The sequence below is a fragment of the Ictidomys tridecemlineatus genome, chromosome 7, assembly GCF_052094955.1.
Source record: "Ictidomys tridecemlineatus isolate mIctTri1 chromosome 7, mIctTri1.hap1, whole genome shotgun sequence".
NCBI classification, from domain to species: Eukaryota; Metazoa; Chordata; class Mammalia; order Rodentia; family Sciuridae; genus Ictidomys; species Ictidomys tridecemlineatus.
The window spans coordinates 43,434,378-43,451,057 of record NC_135483.1 but is presented as its reverse complement, the minus strand read 5'-3'; the positions used below and the strand labels follow the sequence as shown (position 1 = coordinate 43,451,057).

General features: G+C 39.2%; 1 protein-coding gene across 1 annotated transcript in view; it reads left to right on the top strand.

Moving 5' to 3' along the window:
* Window positions 1-12,221: 12,221 nt before the first annotated feature.
* Necab1 (N-terminal EF-hand calcium binding protein 1) overlaps window positions 12,222-16,680 on the top strand; it is a 151,988-nt gene continuing 147,529 nt past the window's right edge. The window contains exon 1 of the mRNA XM_005328640.5: window positions 12,222-12,505. Coding sequence (XP_005328697.1) covers window positions 12,407-12,505 — 99 coding nt within the window. The 5' untranslated portion in view covers window positions 12,222-12,406. The remainder of the gene's footprint in view (window positions 12,506-16,680) is intronic.

Here is a 16,680-nt window from a genome sequence, read left to right as displayed (position 1 = left end):
AAAGGCCCATGTGTTAAAGGCTTGCTCACCAGCTATTGGGGGATGGTAGAAATTTTAGGAGGTGAGATCTAGTGGAAGGAAGGTAGGTTGTTGGGGTTGTGCTCTTGAAAAGGATATTAGGACCCTGGTCCCTTCTCTCCCTCACTCTCTCTCTTTCTTTTTCTTTGCTTCCTGGCTGCCATGAGGCAGGAAGTTCCTCCAGCACATTTTCCTGCCATGATATACTATGCCACCATTGGTCCAAAGGCAATGGGGCCAATTGAACATGGACTGAAACCTCTGAAACAATGAGCCAAAATAAACCTTTCCTCCTTTTAAGGTGATTAGCTCAGTTATTTTGTTACAGTGATAGAAAGCAGAACTCATATATGGATTGATAACATTATAAAGCCAGTGAGCTAGCTTCAGATTGTTAAGAGTCTTCACAATCACTGTCATTTCATTTTTTCAACTTCAGCAATTTATAATATATTTTTCTTGTATCATTGTCTAATTTTGCAGCTTAATATCATTTTCAAGCATGATTTGTTCCTGTCACATAAAATGATAAATTTATGCATTTATGCATTTAGAACTGCAAATCTATCTATTCATGCTTTATGTAAGCAAATTAAATTTTTCTTTGGAATTATTGACAATATTTAATAGTATGAATTCTATTGAGATGTTTTAAGAAGGGATTTGAATTTTAAGAATCACAGAAATGTAAAATAGGCTCGTTGATCTGAGCAGATTTTTCTGCGGAGGGTATCAGGCGGAGTGACATGTGAGCTGGTACTTGAATTAAGATCCACAGGAGGGGACAAATGGGAAAGAGCAGATCATTGGGTATACAGAAAAAGGAATGGAATGAACAAAGTGTAAGAAAGTGAGAGGATAAGGTTAGTGTGGAGAATAACTACTATCCAGTTAGGAACACAGCTAAAATAGGCAGCTAAATATGCAATTAAATAGGTAGTATAGGGCATATCTATAGAAGTTCTTGAATAAGCTATTTTCAACATATCTATGCTTCATTCTGTTGCTTCAAAACAAGCTCTTGATTAAGAGAATTCATGTGTGATATAAATACCACAGGGGATGTTACGGGGTATTAATGCACATGCCAAATATTTTGAGTGGACCTACCAGAGTATGGCAGACCCAGAAAGGAAATTCTTTTCTTCTTATTTATGAGCTCAAAGTTATTATTATTTAAACATCCCTCTTTGTGTGAAAGAAATGCTTAAAACTTGAAAAGTAAGTAAGTTTTCAATTCTTCAGTTTGTAAAATAATATACCCTTTATTGTAATTTTATTAAATAAAAGAACACACTAAGAAAATAATAAAAAGTCACTTAAAATGTTACATTTATATAAAACAGGCATTAATATTTTGTATTCTGGTGACCTATTTCTATAGGCATGTACACACGCACACAAGCATGCGCGGCACACACACACAAACTCAGTCACATTCTTTTCATATAATTGCATATCATGTTATCAATGTTGATATTAATCTGACTTTGATTTTATTTTAAATATATCAACATTATTGAACCAATCCCCTATTTATGAATACTAGGCTTGTATAAAAATATGGCATCCATAAACCATGTTACAATGAATGTACAGTTATTTCTATGTTGAATCCAAGTTCTATTTTCCCCCAAATTTTCCTAGCTCCCTCTGCCTGCCAGGCTCTCAACTGCTTTCTCAGTAGAGCTCAGTGAGGGGCGTGATTGTCTTTGCCCTTGCCCAGTCCTCTAGCCCTGGGGACCATCTCAGACTCCCTCCAAGCTGAGAGTTGTGTGTGGACTGCTTGACATGGCACCGAAGTCCAAGTCAGAGGCAAGGGATCCTTGGAGGTTCTGCCCCCTCACTCCTTCCCAAATTACATGAGACAGAGAGCTGAGGGTGGTGTGGGGAGGTTGGATCTGGCTTCCCTAGGCTGCTTTGATGAATCATACAGCACAACCTGGAAGCACACAAGGACTTAATATGTGGAGGATGTGGTGGTGGGAAAACCAGACCAGGAAAAGTCAAGAGGTGGAAAAAAGAAGACAGATGGATTTTTTCCCTCCTTCTCCCACCTGTGGAGAGTCCCCAGGTGCAGTGGATCCACATAGTTGTCCAGAAAAGTTTGGCCTGACCCAGTGACCAGTTGTATTTTTCTTATAAAACTGTGGCCACCTTGATAAGTCTTTTATTATTATTATTATTATTCTTTCTTCTCTGCCTGGTTTTCTTTTTCCATCACTTTTGCTGTATTGCCTGACACTATATTTCCCAATAAAACTTAACCATGTAAACTTCACCTATTTTCCAGGCAATCTGGGCTAAGATATCATCTTTGTGCTAGAGAGAAGTGCTAGAAATAGAACTACTGGGCCAAAGGACAGACACACTTTAACAGAAGCAGCCACATTGCCTGCCCAGAGGTTGAGTTAACTTATTCGCCTCCCATCACTTTTATCTAATTTCTTTTTGATGCAGAAAATGATAGACTATGAAATAAATTCTTCATTTTCTTAGTTCCCTTTCTATTGCAATCACATGTTGTGTGAGTCTTGGTAACAGATTTATAAATAAAAGACTTAATTAGACTCATGGCTCTGAAGACTGCAAAGGCACTGAAATCTTATCAGCTTCTAGTGAGGGCCTCGTGCTGCTTCAACTCATGATGGCAGATAGTCACAGGGCAAGAAGGTGCACACAGAAGGATGAGAATGTGTGAGAGAGATGCAAGAGAGGTTTCTAACTTGCTTTTTAGCAGCCCATCTCCCAATAACTAAACCATTCCCATGAGAACTAATCTAGTTTCAAAGCACTAACACACTCTTATAGGAATTACATTAATCCCTTCATGAAGGTGAAGCCCCCATAACCTCAGTACTTCTTAAAGGTTCTACCATCTTTCAGAACCACTATATTGGCAATTAGATTTCAAAATGAGTTTTGCAGGGCCTACTACATCCAAATCATAGGATTCATCTTTAATCCTTTTGGTCCTTTGCTAAAACTAACATTAAATTCGTAACTGTTTCTGAAAGCAAAGTTCAATGGCTCACTACAAATCAGCCTACAGGAAAATGTTTAATGGCACATTGTAACATTTAGCTTAGAAAATTTTCCTCATGCATTGTTCCCATGAAAGAAACTGGCATGTATCTCATCTAGATCAAATATTTTTATATGATACTTACTTGTTGAATTTTAAATTTTAAGAGAACGAAGCGAATGTGGCAATTTGTTATGTAACATATTTTTATCCAACAATATTTTCTAAGCCACAACAATACATTAGTTTTTAATGCACAATAGAAAGAAAGAAAAGTACATTGGCCTCTGCCTTTCCTGAGTTTACAGTTCAAAGATGTGACAATGGATAGTTTGTAGAGTGCAAGTGTTTTGATGAGAAAAATATGAAGTCAAGAAAGGACTGCCTAAGACTTTCCACTAATCTAAAACCTGAAGAATAAATAGGAATTAAAGTAAATCATGGAGGTAGGAACTAAAGGAAAGATGTGTATATATGTATGTGTGTGTGTCTATACATACAAATAGTGTGCATGTGTGTGCCTAAAGGTAAATATGTGTGGTATTGTGTGTATATGTATATGTGAGTATCTGCAAGGTAGGTTCAAGGAAAAGGATGAAGCTGCATTTTACAGCATCTTGAGAGCAACACAATGGATTTTTAGATTTATTTCCAAGGTCATTGGTGGCCATGGAGCATTTGTGAGCGAGGGGAAAATAATGAGATTATATGAGATTATATGTTTTCAAGATCAACCCTCTGACTGGATTGGAGCATTGATAGGGAGAGGAAATATGAGAAGTGGGTTTTCCAGGAAGTATTGATAGCTATAGAGATTAGGTGCATTAGGGGTGATTTGGGGCAGAAAATGCAGACAAATGGAGAAATACAGATTTCAGAACTATTTAAGTATTAGAATTCACAAGATCTCGTATATTCACAAGACCTGCTAAAGGGAATCAAGGCTGATTCTTGAAGAGGTAAAGGAAGTCACAGCTGATTCTTATTCTTCTTTAAAAAGAAAGATTAACATGTTCTATCAAAGCATGTTTTGTTTTCTTCTTTGTACTAACAGGGAAATACAAAGAGATTTTTTTAAATTGCTTATTACATAAAATAATGAAAATTAAATTTATTAAGCAATCATTTTAAGCCACACCCAAGATAGTTCATTTAATCCTCACAGCTTTCCATAAGGAACAATTCCAGCAATGCTTCTTAGTTTTTTGTTTCTTTTAAAAATGATTGTTATTGCCAATTGAAAATCAAAACCTTCCCCTTCCATTTGTTTAAGATTTTTTTCTAGCAGACAAATTTGAAGCTGGGGAAGAAATTGGAAGGAGGAAGTCTCTGCTGTGGTTAAGCTCTGAGAACTTTCCCAAGTATAATTCAGCCTGTAAATTGGTTTTTGTAAATTAGGCTTTTAAAAAAACTTTCCCTAAGACATATATAAAATAGTGTATTTTATATGGTACTTACATAGGATTGAATCTACTTACCTCAAGGGTGTACTATGATCCAAAAGGACTAGTTTTCTTTACAAAAGATATTAAAACAGGCTTATGTTGTGGGTTCTGAAATGTCTACAAGAATAATTGCATGATTAGAATATGGTTTCTACTCTTCTGCAATAAAAAATAACTTAATAAACTTAGTTTAAAAAATTTTGAAAAATTGTTTCAAATAACCTCGGTTCACCTCCTAACTAGTTAATATTCTTTAGCTTTGGGGTTTAGAGGATGTGTTTTAAGGAAACTGTTGAGTGGTTAGTCTGTGCTTTTATATTTTCCTGATTAGATGCTCATTTGCATTTCTAAAGAGAAATATTAAATGCATTACCCAAATGTCTTGTCATATAAGAAATAGCAACCAACAGGGGAAAGCACCAAGCTGGGTAAAACTAGGGGCCATTCACTATCTCCATGATTGCAGGCAATGAAAAATGTTCTTGCTGTGACAGTGCTTGCCCAGGTGAGGAGTGGGCATGTTCAGTCTTCATTTTACCAAGCATCTGTCTCTCTTTACATCTCTTTGAGGCTGGTAAAGTTCACACTGTCCTATGCATAATAGTGACCCTTCTGTGTACTGGTTGCTGATTTATTCAAGCGCTCAGAAAAAGCTGGGCACACAATATAGAACAAAAGAGACAGGGTCTTCCCACAAAGTACTGGCTGTCGAGTTTGTGTCCATTTCCATTAATCCAATAAAATTGTATGAAGTAACTGTTATTATATGATCATTAGAGGTAAGGAAATTAAGGCACAGGCAGGTGAAGTGAATTTTTCATGACCGCATGGCTCTTGACTAGCAAATCTGGATTTTGTTCCCCAATTTCTCTGCTACACTCCCTACATCTAGTTCCCCAGGGTTTCGTGACAAATCACCAGGAATTTATTATGATTTCCAAATGTTCACATTTGCATGAAAAAGGCCAACTCAGAAAGAAGTGAGTCCTGACTTTAGGACCTAGGTAGGACTCACAGGGCTTTTTCATAGAGTTGCCAGGCCCCGTCTGTCACCTTCCTGAATTTTTAAAAATATAGACACATTAAAATTATAATAGCTACTCTCTACACTTTCTGATTGTGATGGAAGCTAAGTTCTTGGCTTCCATCAAAGTTTAGCCTTTTTCTTTTTGGGATGGGTACCTTGCTGCATTTCTCTAATTGCACCCTTAGTTAGCCACAAAGTGACCCAACACTAGCACTCTATGCTTATAAGTCTTCTTCTCGATTTTGAGACCCCTCTCTCTGCTTTGTCTTTGTATCATTTGTCATCAATTCATGGAACTGGACACTAACAAGGAAGCAGCTAACAACATTTATTGTTTTACCCTGATATCTACATTCAGGATACAATTTATATAATCTTCTGTTTTTTCATTCCACATTTACTGAGCGCCTACCATGTGTCTAGCAATTTACTGGGCAGAAGATAGAGATGAAAAATGCAATTCCTACTCTCTAGCATCTCAGAGTTCAGGCAAGCAGAGAGATTACTAAAATCTGACTTATTTTAGATGTGATAAGGGACATGAAAAGAGTATGCAGAGAGTACTATGGAAACAGGAAAGAGGGAATAGGAATCAGACCCTGGAGACTGGTGGGAGTAATAAGGTAGGGAGGTTATTCTGGAGAGGAAATGATGTCTCAATTTTTGCTTAAAATCCAACTAATTGATGGGCGGGTTGATTAAGGAAGACATGTATTCTGAACAGGTAATAGGGAGGGAAAGAGCCCAGGAACTGGGGAGCAATGCATATTTAGGGATCTGTATGTAATGACAAATAGCGTATTTTTGTGCCATTTTTTGCAAGGTAGCATGCTAAAAGTCTTATATACATTATTTAACTAAATATTCATTTAAATTCCTTTCAGTAGATACCATTCTGATTTTTATTTGGGAGTTGAAAAAATAGAGGTGAAATGACATGGCTTGGTATTATCCAGAGATAACAAAAAGCTAGCTGGGATTTGAGCCCAGGCCTTTTGAATATTATAATTTGTCTGCTTTACTACTCCATTCCACTCCAGTAATTCTGTGTGGCCAGAATGTTGAGGCTGGTAGAAGGCAGGGGAACAATGGCAAGAGATGACGCAGTAAAGGTGATTTCATTTTGCAGGCTCCGGGGAGTCTCTGGAGGATTTTAAGCAGGTGTATTCTATGCTTAGATGTGCATTTAAAAAAAAAAACCTCACTTTGTGGAAAGTGTGAAGCATGAATTAGGAGGCCAGATTGGTGACAGGAAAACAAGGCAGGCGGCTGGGCCACTGCTCCTGGAGAGAGATGACAGGTTTTGGTCTCTCATATGGTGTCAGTGGAGATAGAGAGGAGAGGGTGGATTCCAAAGATAACCCTTGCAACTGATTGGATATGGGTAACGATAGGGTAAAGGCAGGGTGAGAGAAGTGAGGGGAGGAGTCTAAGACTATTCTTGGGCTTCTCTTTTGGATGAATTGGTGAAGGGTGACATTTGTCAACAAAATATGGAACATAGGATAATTAGGAGACAGTGAATTTATATTTAGACATGCTCAAATTGAAATGTCTAAGAAACATCCATAAGGAGATGTATACCAGTCGGGCTGAAATATGAATCTAGTCACCAGCCTACAGACGTATGGAAATTATGAAATTGGATAATATTAGCATAGGGAAGAGAGATAGAGAGTGTAAAAGTGAGAGTCAGAGAGGGGGAAAGGTGAACCAGGAACACAATTTAGAAACCAACATTTAGAAGGTTAGAAGAATTCAAAGATTCCATGAAGAAGGCTGAGAAGATCACAGACATGATCAGAAAGCCATTCTAAGGTTTTCAAGAAGGAGGGAGCAATAGTTGGGGTCCAAAGCCATAGAAAGCAATATCATAGTAACAGTGAAAACCACTGTCGACTAGACACTGCTATGTGCAGACACTGCTCTGCACCCCTCATGTGATGTCTCTCTGGTCTTTACTACGTTGCAAAGCTGGTGGGACTGACAAGGACTAACTTGGTGAAGCCTTTTCCCCATGCCTAGTGTTTGCTAAGCCCTTTGCACACAATACCTCCATGTTATTTTTCAGATAAGAAAACTTATCCCTGAGCAAGATGAAGAGTGGAACACTAACTGTAGCAACACACAGGATTAATGGAGGATACTGGGTACTTAAGATTCTTTGCTTTTTCAAGATGGAAGAATTCTGAGTAAGCCAATAGACTTGTGTGTTATTTTACTCACACAGTGGCATAATGAAAAATTTTATCCTCAGCATAAAATAGCTTCATAAGTAATAACCATTATTAGTTAATAATTTTGGCCTAGGACATTTACCACTCCTGAGTCCTAATTTTGCCATCTACAGTTACATTAGTAAATTGGCCATCTACAGTTACATTGACAGTATGTAGGCTGCTGACCACAGATTCATATTTTAGCCAGAGAAGTGCAGAATAGCACTAATGGGGAGAAGTTCCCTCCTTTGTCCTCCTCCCAAGCCCTCAATACTGGGCTGTTAATCTTATCTCTTTATATTAACATTATCCATTTAAACAGTGTCTTTTTAAGTTGTGTATGTTCTGCCAAAGAAAGGACCAGAGTTTTTATCATTTCTCCAGCTATACCTGTAAGTTGCCTTGAATTAAGCAGGCTATTAACGAACATCTGAAAACAATTTTAATTCATTTTTAACCCATGACTTAACACATGACCCACTATAGCTATAGGGATTTAGGATGAATTTATCAGTCAGAGTTTAACTATCCAGAACTTCCAAAACTAACTGACTAGAATGAATGAGAAAAGAAAGTTTTGGAAGGATAGGAAGTAGGGGAAGGATTGCTTGAAGGATAGGGCTGCTGAAATCACAAAATTCCTTTTTTAATTTGGTTAAATTGTGTATGGGTTCCATGAGTATTGTGGCCATTTGACACTCACCTGTGTGTGCCTCCTGCCATTAAGATACTTCCCTTCCTATCCTTTGATACAGACTAGAAGTCCCAAGTAAAGCATCCTATTGGCTCAGCCTAAATCTCAGTCTGTACTCTAGCTGCTTCCGGACTGGGAGAGGGATCATTTCCCTTTCCTCAGAATTGGAGGCAGGGTTGCTGCCCTTAGTCAGGACACTCACCTAGAAACAGTTCCCAGAGAGCCCAGAGAGGAAGTGGATTTAGATCCTATGTTGCCTCATCAATTGAAATGTCTACTAATCTGACCAGAAGGATCTGAATCATTGCTCAAAAAGATTGCACTTCTTAGAATTTAAAATGTAAATAGGCAGATTCCTGGTGGTCTGAAATGGTTTAGACAATAGTTCTTCCATGAGGCAGAGATGGATTGAAATATAATACATTCCCACCATCATCTCCTGAAAAGTTTCCTTCACATTTAAGTCTCAGTATAAGAAGTCTTGAGAACTACAGTCTAGAATTTCGCCCCTCCCTCCCTTCTTCCCTCTCACCCCTTTACTTTGCTGTAGAGAATTTGCTAAGAAGATGCATTTCCTCTCTCAAGTAGGCTGTCTCCTGTTTGTAACTGATACTATGCACAGCAGTACAGCATCTGTGTTTCAGGAAAATGATGTGTGAAAACAGTTTTCAAAATGCACACTGTCTAGATAAAACGAAAACTAAGAATATGTTTGGTTATCACTTTGTAGAGCCTATTGAATTTGGCTGTGAATGGGAATCTAATTGTCATCCATTTCTAGTGGAGCCTTCCACGAACATTACATTTCCATTAAAAAGGGAATTCAGCGATAGTATCATGGAGTTCACACAGAAATCATAAAAATAAATAATGACCAGTTGGTTGCTTAATAATTTACATTTCCTCTTGATAGACCATTAGGGAAAATAAGCAAAGCTACAGGTATAGAAAATGTCATGATTTGTCTGTAAAAGAAACATCTTTACAGAAGTGTTACAAATTGTTTCTCAGTTTTGAATGATGACTATGATTATCCTCCCGTTCTTCATTTGTAGTCAGAGTAAGTCTTCTTCATCACCTGTTCTTGTTACCATGGGATTGGCATAAAAATGTTACCACTTACAGGGTTGAATTCAAGGATTGATGGTTCCACACAGCTTAGAGGGGCCAGGCTTAAATGCACTTGTTGCTAAAAAATCTCTTCAATCCTTGAAGCAATAGCAAGAACAAATGATGTGCAATTTTTGCAAACTCAGGAAACTTAATGTTCATGGTCAGAATCCCTCCTCCTCCTCAGCAATTTGAATGATCATTGTCCATTTGATGGGTAGGCCAGTCTTTTTAATGATTTTAAAATTTTATTTTGATGAGCAGTTATCAAAAGGTCTATCAAAGTCTATTCTAACTGTTCTAATTTGCATGTAATGTGGTAAAACACAAAAAGATATGAAATCAATATTCCTTAAAACACATTTTCAAATACTATCTCCCTTGATTGAATCTAAAATCTCTAATTCTCTACCTGATTAAGTCCAAAGTCCTATCTTGGGACTTTGCAGGTCTTTACCCTATAGTTTCTGTTTATCTTCTGACATTTTACTCTGCTTTTTTTCCCTCTAGTATATGTATGGCATATTCAACTTTAGTGGTTCTTAGTCTAGCTGCATATCAGAATCACCTGGAGGGCTTTAAAAAAATAATGCCAAAGGACCTCCTCTTGCTAATTGAATATGAATCTGGGGTGAATCACAGGCATCAATTTGCCATTGTTTTAACTTTTAACAATTTCTAACTCCTTATTTTGTTGGCTATTGTTACAATTAAACTCCAAGATTTATTTATGTAAATCAGTGAATGTTTTATTATGCACCCAAACTTTGTAGGTCAGAATATCTGACAGTATATAGTTCCAATTATCTTGGGGTTCATCTTGATGTCTGAGGTCTTAGCTAAGACAACTCAAATGGCTAGGAATATCTCACAAAGCTGGGAGTAGAGATCATCTGGACACTTCTTTATTAACATTTCTGCTACTTAGACTGAGAGGATGCAAAGGCTCTGCTTAGCCAGACCTGTCAGTCAGGTGCCCATTTATGTACCTTCACATAGCTGTGGTGACTCAGTGTAGCCAAACTTTGTACATGAAAGCTCAGTACTACAGAAACAAATATTGCACTCCCCCAAAAAGAGGAATTTTAAAGCTGTTTTTGCATTTAACCTCAGAGACACAATTTTTCAGATTCAAAGAGGAAAGAAAACTCACTTTCTTTTTATTATTTATTTATTCTAATTTGTTATATATGACATCAAAATGTATTTTTACAATTTATAAAACACATACAGAGCACAATTCTTCATATCTCTGGTTGTACACAACGTAGACTCACGCCATTTGTGTCTTCATACAGTAATGCTGTCCATCTCATTCCACCATTTTCCATACCCACATGCTCCCTCCCTTCCTCTTTCTTCCCTTTGCCCTATCTAGAGTTTGTCTAATCCTCCCATGCTCCCCCCCCAACCCATTATAAATCTGAATACTTATATCAGAGAAAACATTCAGCATTTGGTTTTTTTGGGATTGGCTAACTTCACTTAGCATTATATTCTCCATCTCCATCCATTTATTGGTAAATGCCATGATTTTATTCTCTTTTATTGCTGAGTAAAATTCCATTGTGTATATATGCCACATTTTTTTTATCCATTCATCCACTGAAGGGCATCTAGATTGGCTCCACAGTTTAGCTATTGTGAATTGTGCTGCTATAAACATTGTTGTGGCTGTGTCCCTGGCTATAGACCTTTAAGTCCCTTAGGTATAGACCAAGGAGTCGGGTAGCTGTTTCAAATGGTGGTTCCATTCCCAGTTTTCCCAAGAATCTCCATACTGATAAGGAAATCCACTTCTTTACAGGAAGAGTGGCAATGAATTTGTAGCCACGTTGTAAAGTTGGCACACACTCAAGTGATTCCAACATATACCTGAGTTGAGAACAAATGGGTTCATTCTTTGTGAACACCGAACAACATAGCAGGACTGGGAGTTAAATGAGGTGAATAAGAAAGATAGGAGGCAAAATTTAAGAAGATAATCACTCTGCATCAGGCAATCACAGGGCAGGACCTCAGAACCACCAACTCCTTACATTTTGTGTCCAGTGTGCCTGGGTGGCATCACTCTAGACCTGATAGCACTGCCATATCTAAGCCTTAGAGCTCTTTAAGCACCATCATGGTGACCATTTTACTGATAAGGAAGACCGAGGCTTGAAGATTTAGTAACTTGCTGGATTGCAAGATAACAAAGTAATTAAGGCAAATTTGGACTCAGATCTGGCAGATTCAAAAACGGAATACCTAGATCCCTACAGGAAATCAGTCATTCTTCCGCCATGGTATCCAGGACCCCACCTGCCTTTGGGGAAGGCAAGGCAGACAGCCCTGCTTGGACAAAAAGTCAAGTAGGCACAATATCTTTGAATCCCTTCGTGGTTTTCAAGGTGAGGTGAGTCTGGGGATGTCTTCGTCCTTTGGCTGCTTAGGACAAAAGTCCTTCTATCTATTGCTCCAGTCTGTCTCTATCGGGGCAACAGCCTTCTTGCTTTTATGTGAGGCTGTCGTGCGGTGGGCAGGGGCTTTTAGGGTTATCTCTGGTAGGTGGCTGACGGCCCTGCAAGGAAGAGCCCACTCAATGGCAAGGGGAGCTGCTCGTTGCTAAGTGCAGGGAGGAGTCCGTTCCTGGCACCGTCAGCGAGGGAAGGGGGCGGCGAGAGTGAGCGTTTGGAGCCAGGAGGCCGGAGGGAGGGAGGAGGAGACCCAGCGCAGAGACGGCGGAGGGAGGCGCGCGAGCGAGCGAGCCTGCACTCACTCGGATCCCGAGCCCGGGCGGCGCAGAAGCAGCTGCGGCCGCGCCCTAGTCCGAGTCCGAGTATCCGCCCAGCCCGGTCCCGCCCGCGGGCAACAGGGCTCCCGAGGATGGAGGATTCCCGGGAGACATCGCCATCCTCCAACAACTCCTCCGAAGAGCTCAGCTCTGCTCTGCAGCTGTCCAAGGGCATGTCGATCTTCCTCGACGTAAGTACAGCTGGAAGGAGTTAGGTGGGCACTTGCCCAGCCTCACGACACTTCCCCCCGGGAATGGCGGGTGACTGGAGGGCTCAGGTGTTGATCAACTTTTTGCCCCCAGAACATGGATAAGAACGACCTTCTTTCCTCCGATCCACAGCCAATCCCCAAGGCAAATGCAAGAGAAAGGTCCTACATTCAACTTGTGAAGGGGCTGTCCCAGACCTGCAACTTGGGATTTAACAATCCTTGACGAAATTCCAAAAGTTGGATTTCTCAACAGCCTGGGTTTCTGTAGGGGCTGAACTGTAAATGTAACAGTCTCCTTTGGGGTGAATAGAACGTTTTAAAGAGCTATCAGATATGGGGTCCCATCTCATCTGTACTGTGCCCTATTTGCTGATAGGCAACCTCTCTCGTGCTCTAAACCAACTCAGGCAAGCTCTAGAAATTGCGAGGCCCCGGGGTTTTCTAGCAGCTCTCCTGGAAAACAATTACTTTGAACATATTTGTTTTCCATTATCCAGCGGTGGACAAGATCTCTTTCATGATCTTCATTGTTTTTTTCACTGCCACTTTCTATTCCCAACCCCCTTCCCTGATATCCCCCTTCCCTGTACCTCTCCAAGTTGTGATTACTATTATTATCTTCAGTCCCAGCTTTTGACTTGTTTTTCCTTTGGTCCTGTCTCTTGCTTGGGATTGACTTCCTTTCTCCATTTCTCTGATATGACGATCATTCCTTCTTTTCTTTCTGTGCTATTTTTTTTTCTGTCATCATGCTGTGGATTTCTATCTTTATAGCAGTTTTAGTTCTTATTGGTTTCTCAGTTTTACTGTGCTTTTTTCCTTCCTGCTGTTTCCCTTTGTATTTTTCACCCTCCTGTCCAGCTCTTTTCTCTGCCTTTGAGTTTCCTGATCTTTCCATCCCTCAGTTGCCTGTGGGGCTCCCAGCTCTCCCTGTTCCTCAGTTGTCACATTCATGCTGTTCCCCCAGGTAGTGTCTGGCTCAGTGGGGAAAATTCTAGCTACTGCTTGTTTGATAGAAAATAGGCAAAGGGCATCTAGGAATATGGGATGTTCTTTCCCTTACCCTTTTCCAAGCTATCATTTCTAATTAAAATTGAAATAAATCAGAGGTGGGCCAGAGGCCAAATGCATTTATTTGTAGAAAGATGAAAATATGAGGAAATCAAATTATTAGTATCATAATGGTGAGGCCAAGATAATGAAGTTAATGGTAGGAGGGGCAAGGAGCCCTCCCAACTTTATTTTGAATGAATGAGCTAGGATATTTTCATGTGGCAGAGAAACTCCTAGCAATACTTAAAAGTGGTTTAAAGCACATGAAAGAGTATTCAGCTGTGTGGGGAACAGCCTTCTCTGGTCATCAGCTCCTACTGGGGATCCAGGAACTTCGGGCCAGCCATCTTCTTCCCACCAAAAATAAGTGTCTGCTTCCTACTCTTTGTTGGCTCAGTCAGATTGCTAAGGTCCTTATTCTTCTTCAGCATCTATCTCTGCTTGGCTTGAGTCAAGCAGATGGTGTTATTGGTGCTAATGGTTTCACCAGCTGATACTATTCCTTCATGTTCTACTATTCAGGACTAGAAAGCCCTTGAGGAACTGAGATGGGAGAGGGGACAGGCAAGGTAGCTCATCTGAGAAGAAAGTCCTCAGGGCCAAGAGAAAGTTGGGACCGCTGAAGGTCATGTCAGTTATAGGCTGACAACTAAGCTGTCTGCTGTGAAGTGGTTTTGGAAGGCAAGTAGCTCCTCTGTTCTGAAATGATCTGTACTCTGCCCTCCAAGGATATCAAATGCTTCCTTGTGATTTTTCATTAAAACAGCTAACAAATTGTGGTAATAATGTGGAGATGAATGAATTGAAACTGTAGAGATGGGAACTCAGCCTCCCAGACACATATACACCAATCTCGGCTCAAGTGTTCCACTGCAATTTTTTTTTTTAAAAAAAAGAAATTAAAATCTGATTTGTTATTACATATTCACAGTTGTTCCCAAGTTCTATAAACAAAACAGCATCAGTTCCTGGAGGAATTTGTCGTTTATGAATACAGCATCCTTACCTTCTCATATCTATTTCTAGAATTAAAAAAAAAAATAAAAACATAAAACTGATTCCACACGAGAGGTGTTGACATGCTTCTTTGTCAGTAAAATGCTAGAGTCTACCCAGAAATAACTGCCATTGGATTTTGTCTGGAATAGAAAAGATTTTGTTTACACATTTCTCTGAGTTATTTTGTGAAAAATCTAACACTTTGGTGAGATATGTGACATGAAAAAGGATTTGTTATTTCGGGATTTTTTGAATTATTCATTTTTGGATCATGTTGCTGTTAGCAGAATAAAATGTGAAATATAAATATATCATTTTATTGGATTAGATTTAATATATTCTAGTAGCACTGCTAAGAAAGATTGCTTTTTAAATTCTATCCAGATCATAATAAATAAGTGATAGATATTACCTATTCCAAAGGGGAACAGAAATGAAATTAGGGGGGTCTTTTGCATCACACAGACTAATTTCCAAATTAGAGGAAAACTGATTCCCAATGTTTATATTCCATTATCACTGGAATAATCAATCTTTTAGTAAGTGATTTAAACTCCTGCTGAGAATGTTGTGAGTGACATGACTAGACATGTCCAGCTAGTTGGAAACTAGAGGTGGACATTTGACAAGGAAATCAGAAAGACACTTAGCTCAACTCTTGACTCTTGGTTTCATTTTCTTTATCTCTAAATCAGCAATAATAATGAGTCTGTTACTTAGTTCCCAAAGTGGTTGTGAATATGGAATAAGAATTGACAGTTTAGAAAAGTGCGAAAAAAAAAGATAAAATGTGCTATATAAATTTGAAATAATAGGGTCATTCCAGTGTTCCATGTTGAATACGCAAGCAGCAGTAGCTAAATCCACAAACAAATGCTAGGAACTATTTCTTTATAAATCTAATTTGTATGATTTTATCTCTCAAAAAATGACTGAATTGAGTATCAGTTTATCATGAGTCCTCTTGAATTTTTTAAAGGGTTTAGAAAATCTAGTGCTGGTACCAAGGTGTGCCAGGATACTATGTCTTTGCACTTGCTTGAGGCATGCCTGCCAGCCACAGAAGAGACGGTGATCTGAGTTCGGTGTGCAGCAACCCTGAAGAGCCAAGAGGGTAACAGTTGTTTTCTTTGTCCCCTAGTGTACTATCTTTTCTCAGGTCATGGCATTCCAAATAACAGAGAATAAACTTGAATTTAGAATACTAGGCTCTGGAGCATGTGGACCTTCTTTTGAGTCATTACATTCATCAACTCTGCTACTGTGCAAAAGTAAGATATCCCCCAAAGCAAGACAAGTTCCTAATGAAATCAGTTGCAATTCCACCCACCTGCTGCCATTTTCTTCTTCCAATGGTTTTCCTTTGACATCTTATTGGGAAGGTAGGGGCCCTTCCTTACTTCAGTGACGAGGCAGGAATGAGGCTGGAGGTTGTGGAAGAGAGAGGTAGCTTCACTGTTTGTCTTCCATTGCTTCCCCATCTACATATGCCTACCAGTGTATATCCTGAACTCAAGACCCAGGGCATGGTTGGTCAGGAACTTTGCAAAAATGTAGCAATAGTTTCTCCTCAAAAAGATATTCGATTCTGACGTCCTGTGCATTCTCATTTGTTTGAGAGGTGAGATGGACAGAGGACCACTAAAGCAGAGCTTTAGAATTCTGATACAGCCACACATCCTGCTCTCCTAGTCACACATGCATAATTGATTATTTAAGTGAGATTTTCTAGTTGGTAGAATGGCAGTTAATGTCACAATCATCTATCCTAATTGTCAAGGGAAATTATGCTAGGCCATGATGAAATTTGCCTTTTTTCCCACATAGGACCTACCCTATGCAAAAATTGAGGAGGTGAAAACATATGTACTAAGTACCTTTTCTCCATCCATCTTCCATACTTATCTTCCTGCATCCTATCTCTGGGTGACTAGTGGACTGATATCAAAACTACCTGCTAGATGTTCAGACCTACACATCATGACTCATCTCCTAGGTTTTACCTTCTGGGTGGCACAGAGTGTTCTGGGTGACTCCTAACTCCCTGCCTACATCCCAGTTCCTCAGAAGTTCACCAGGTAACTGAGTAGCTCATCTCATTT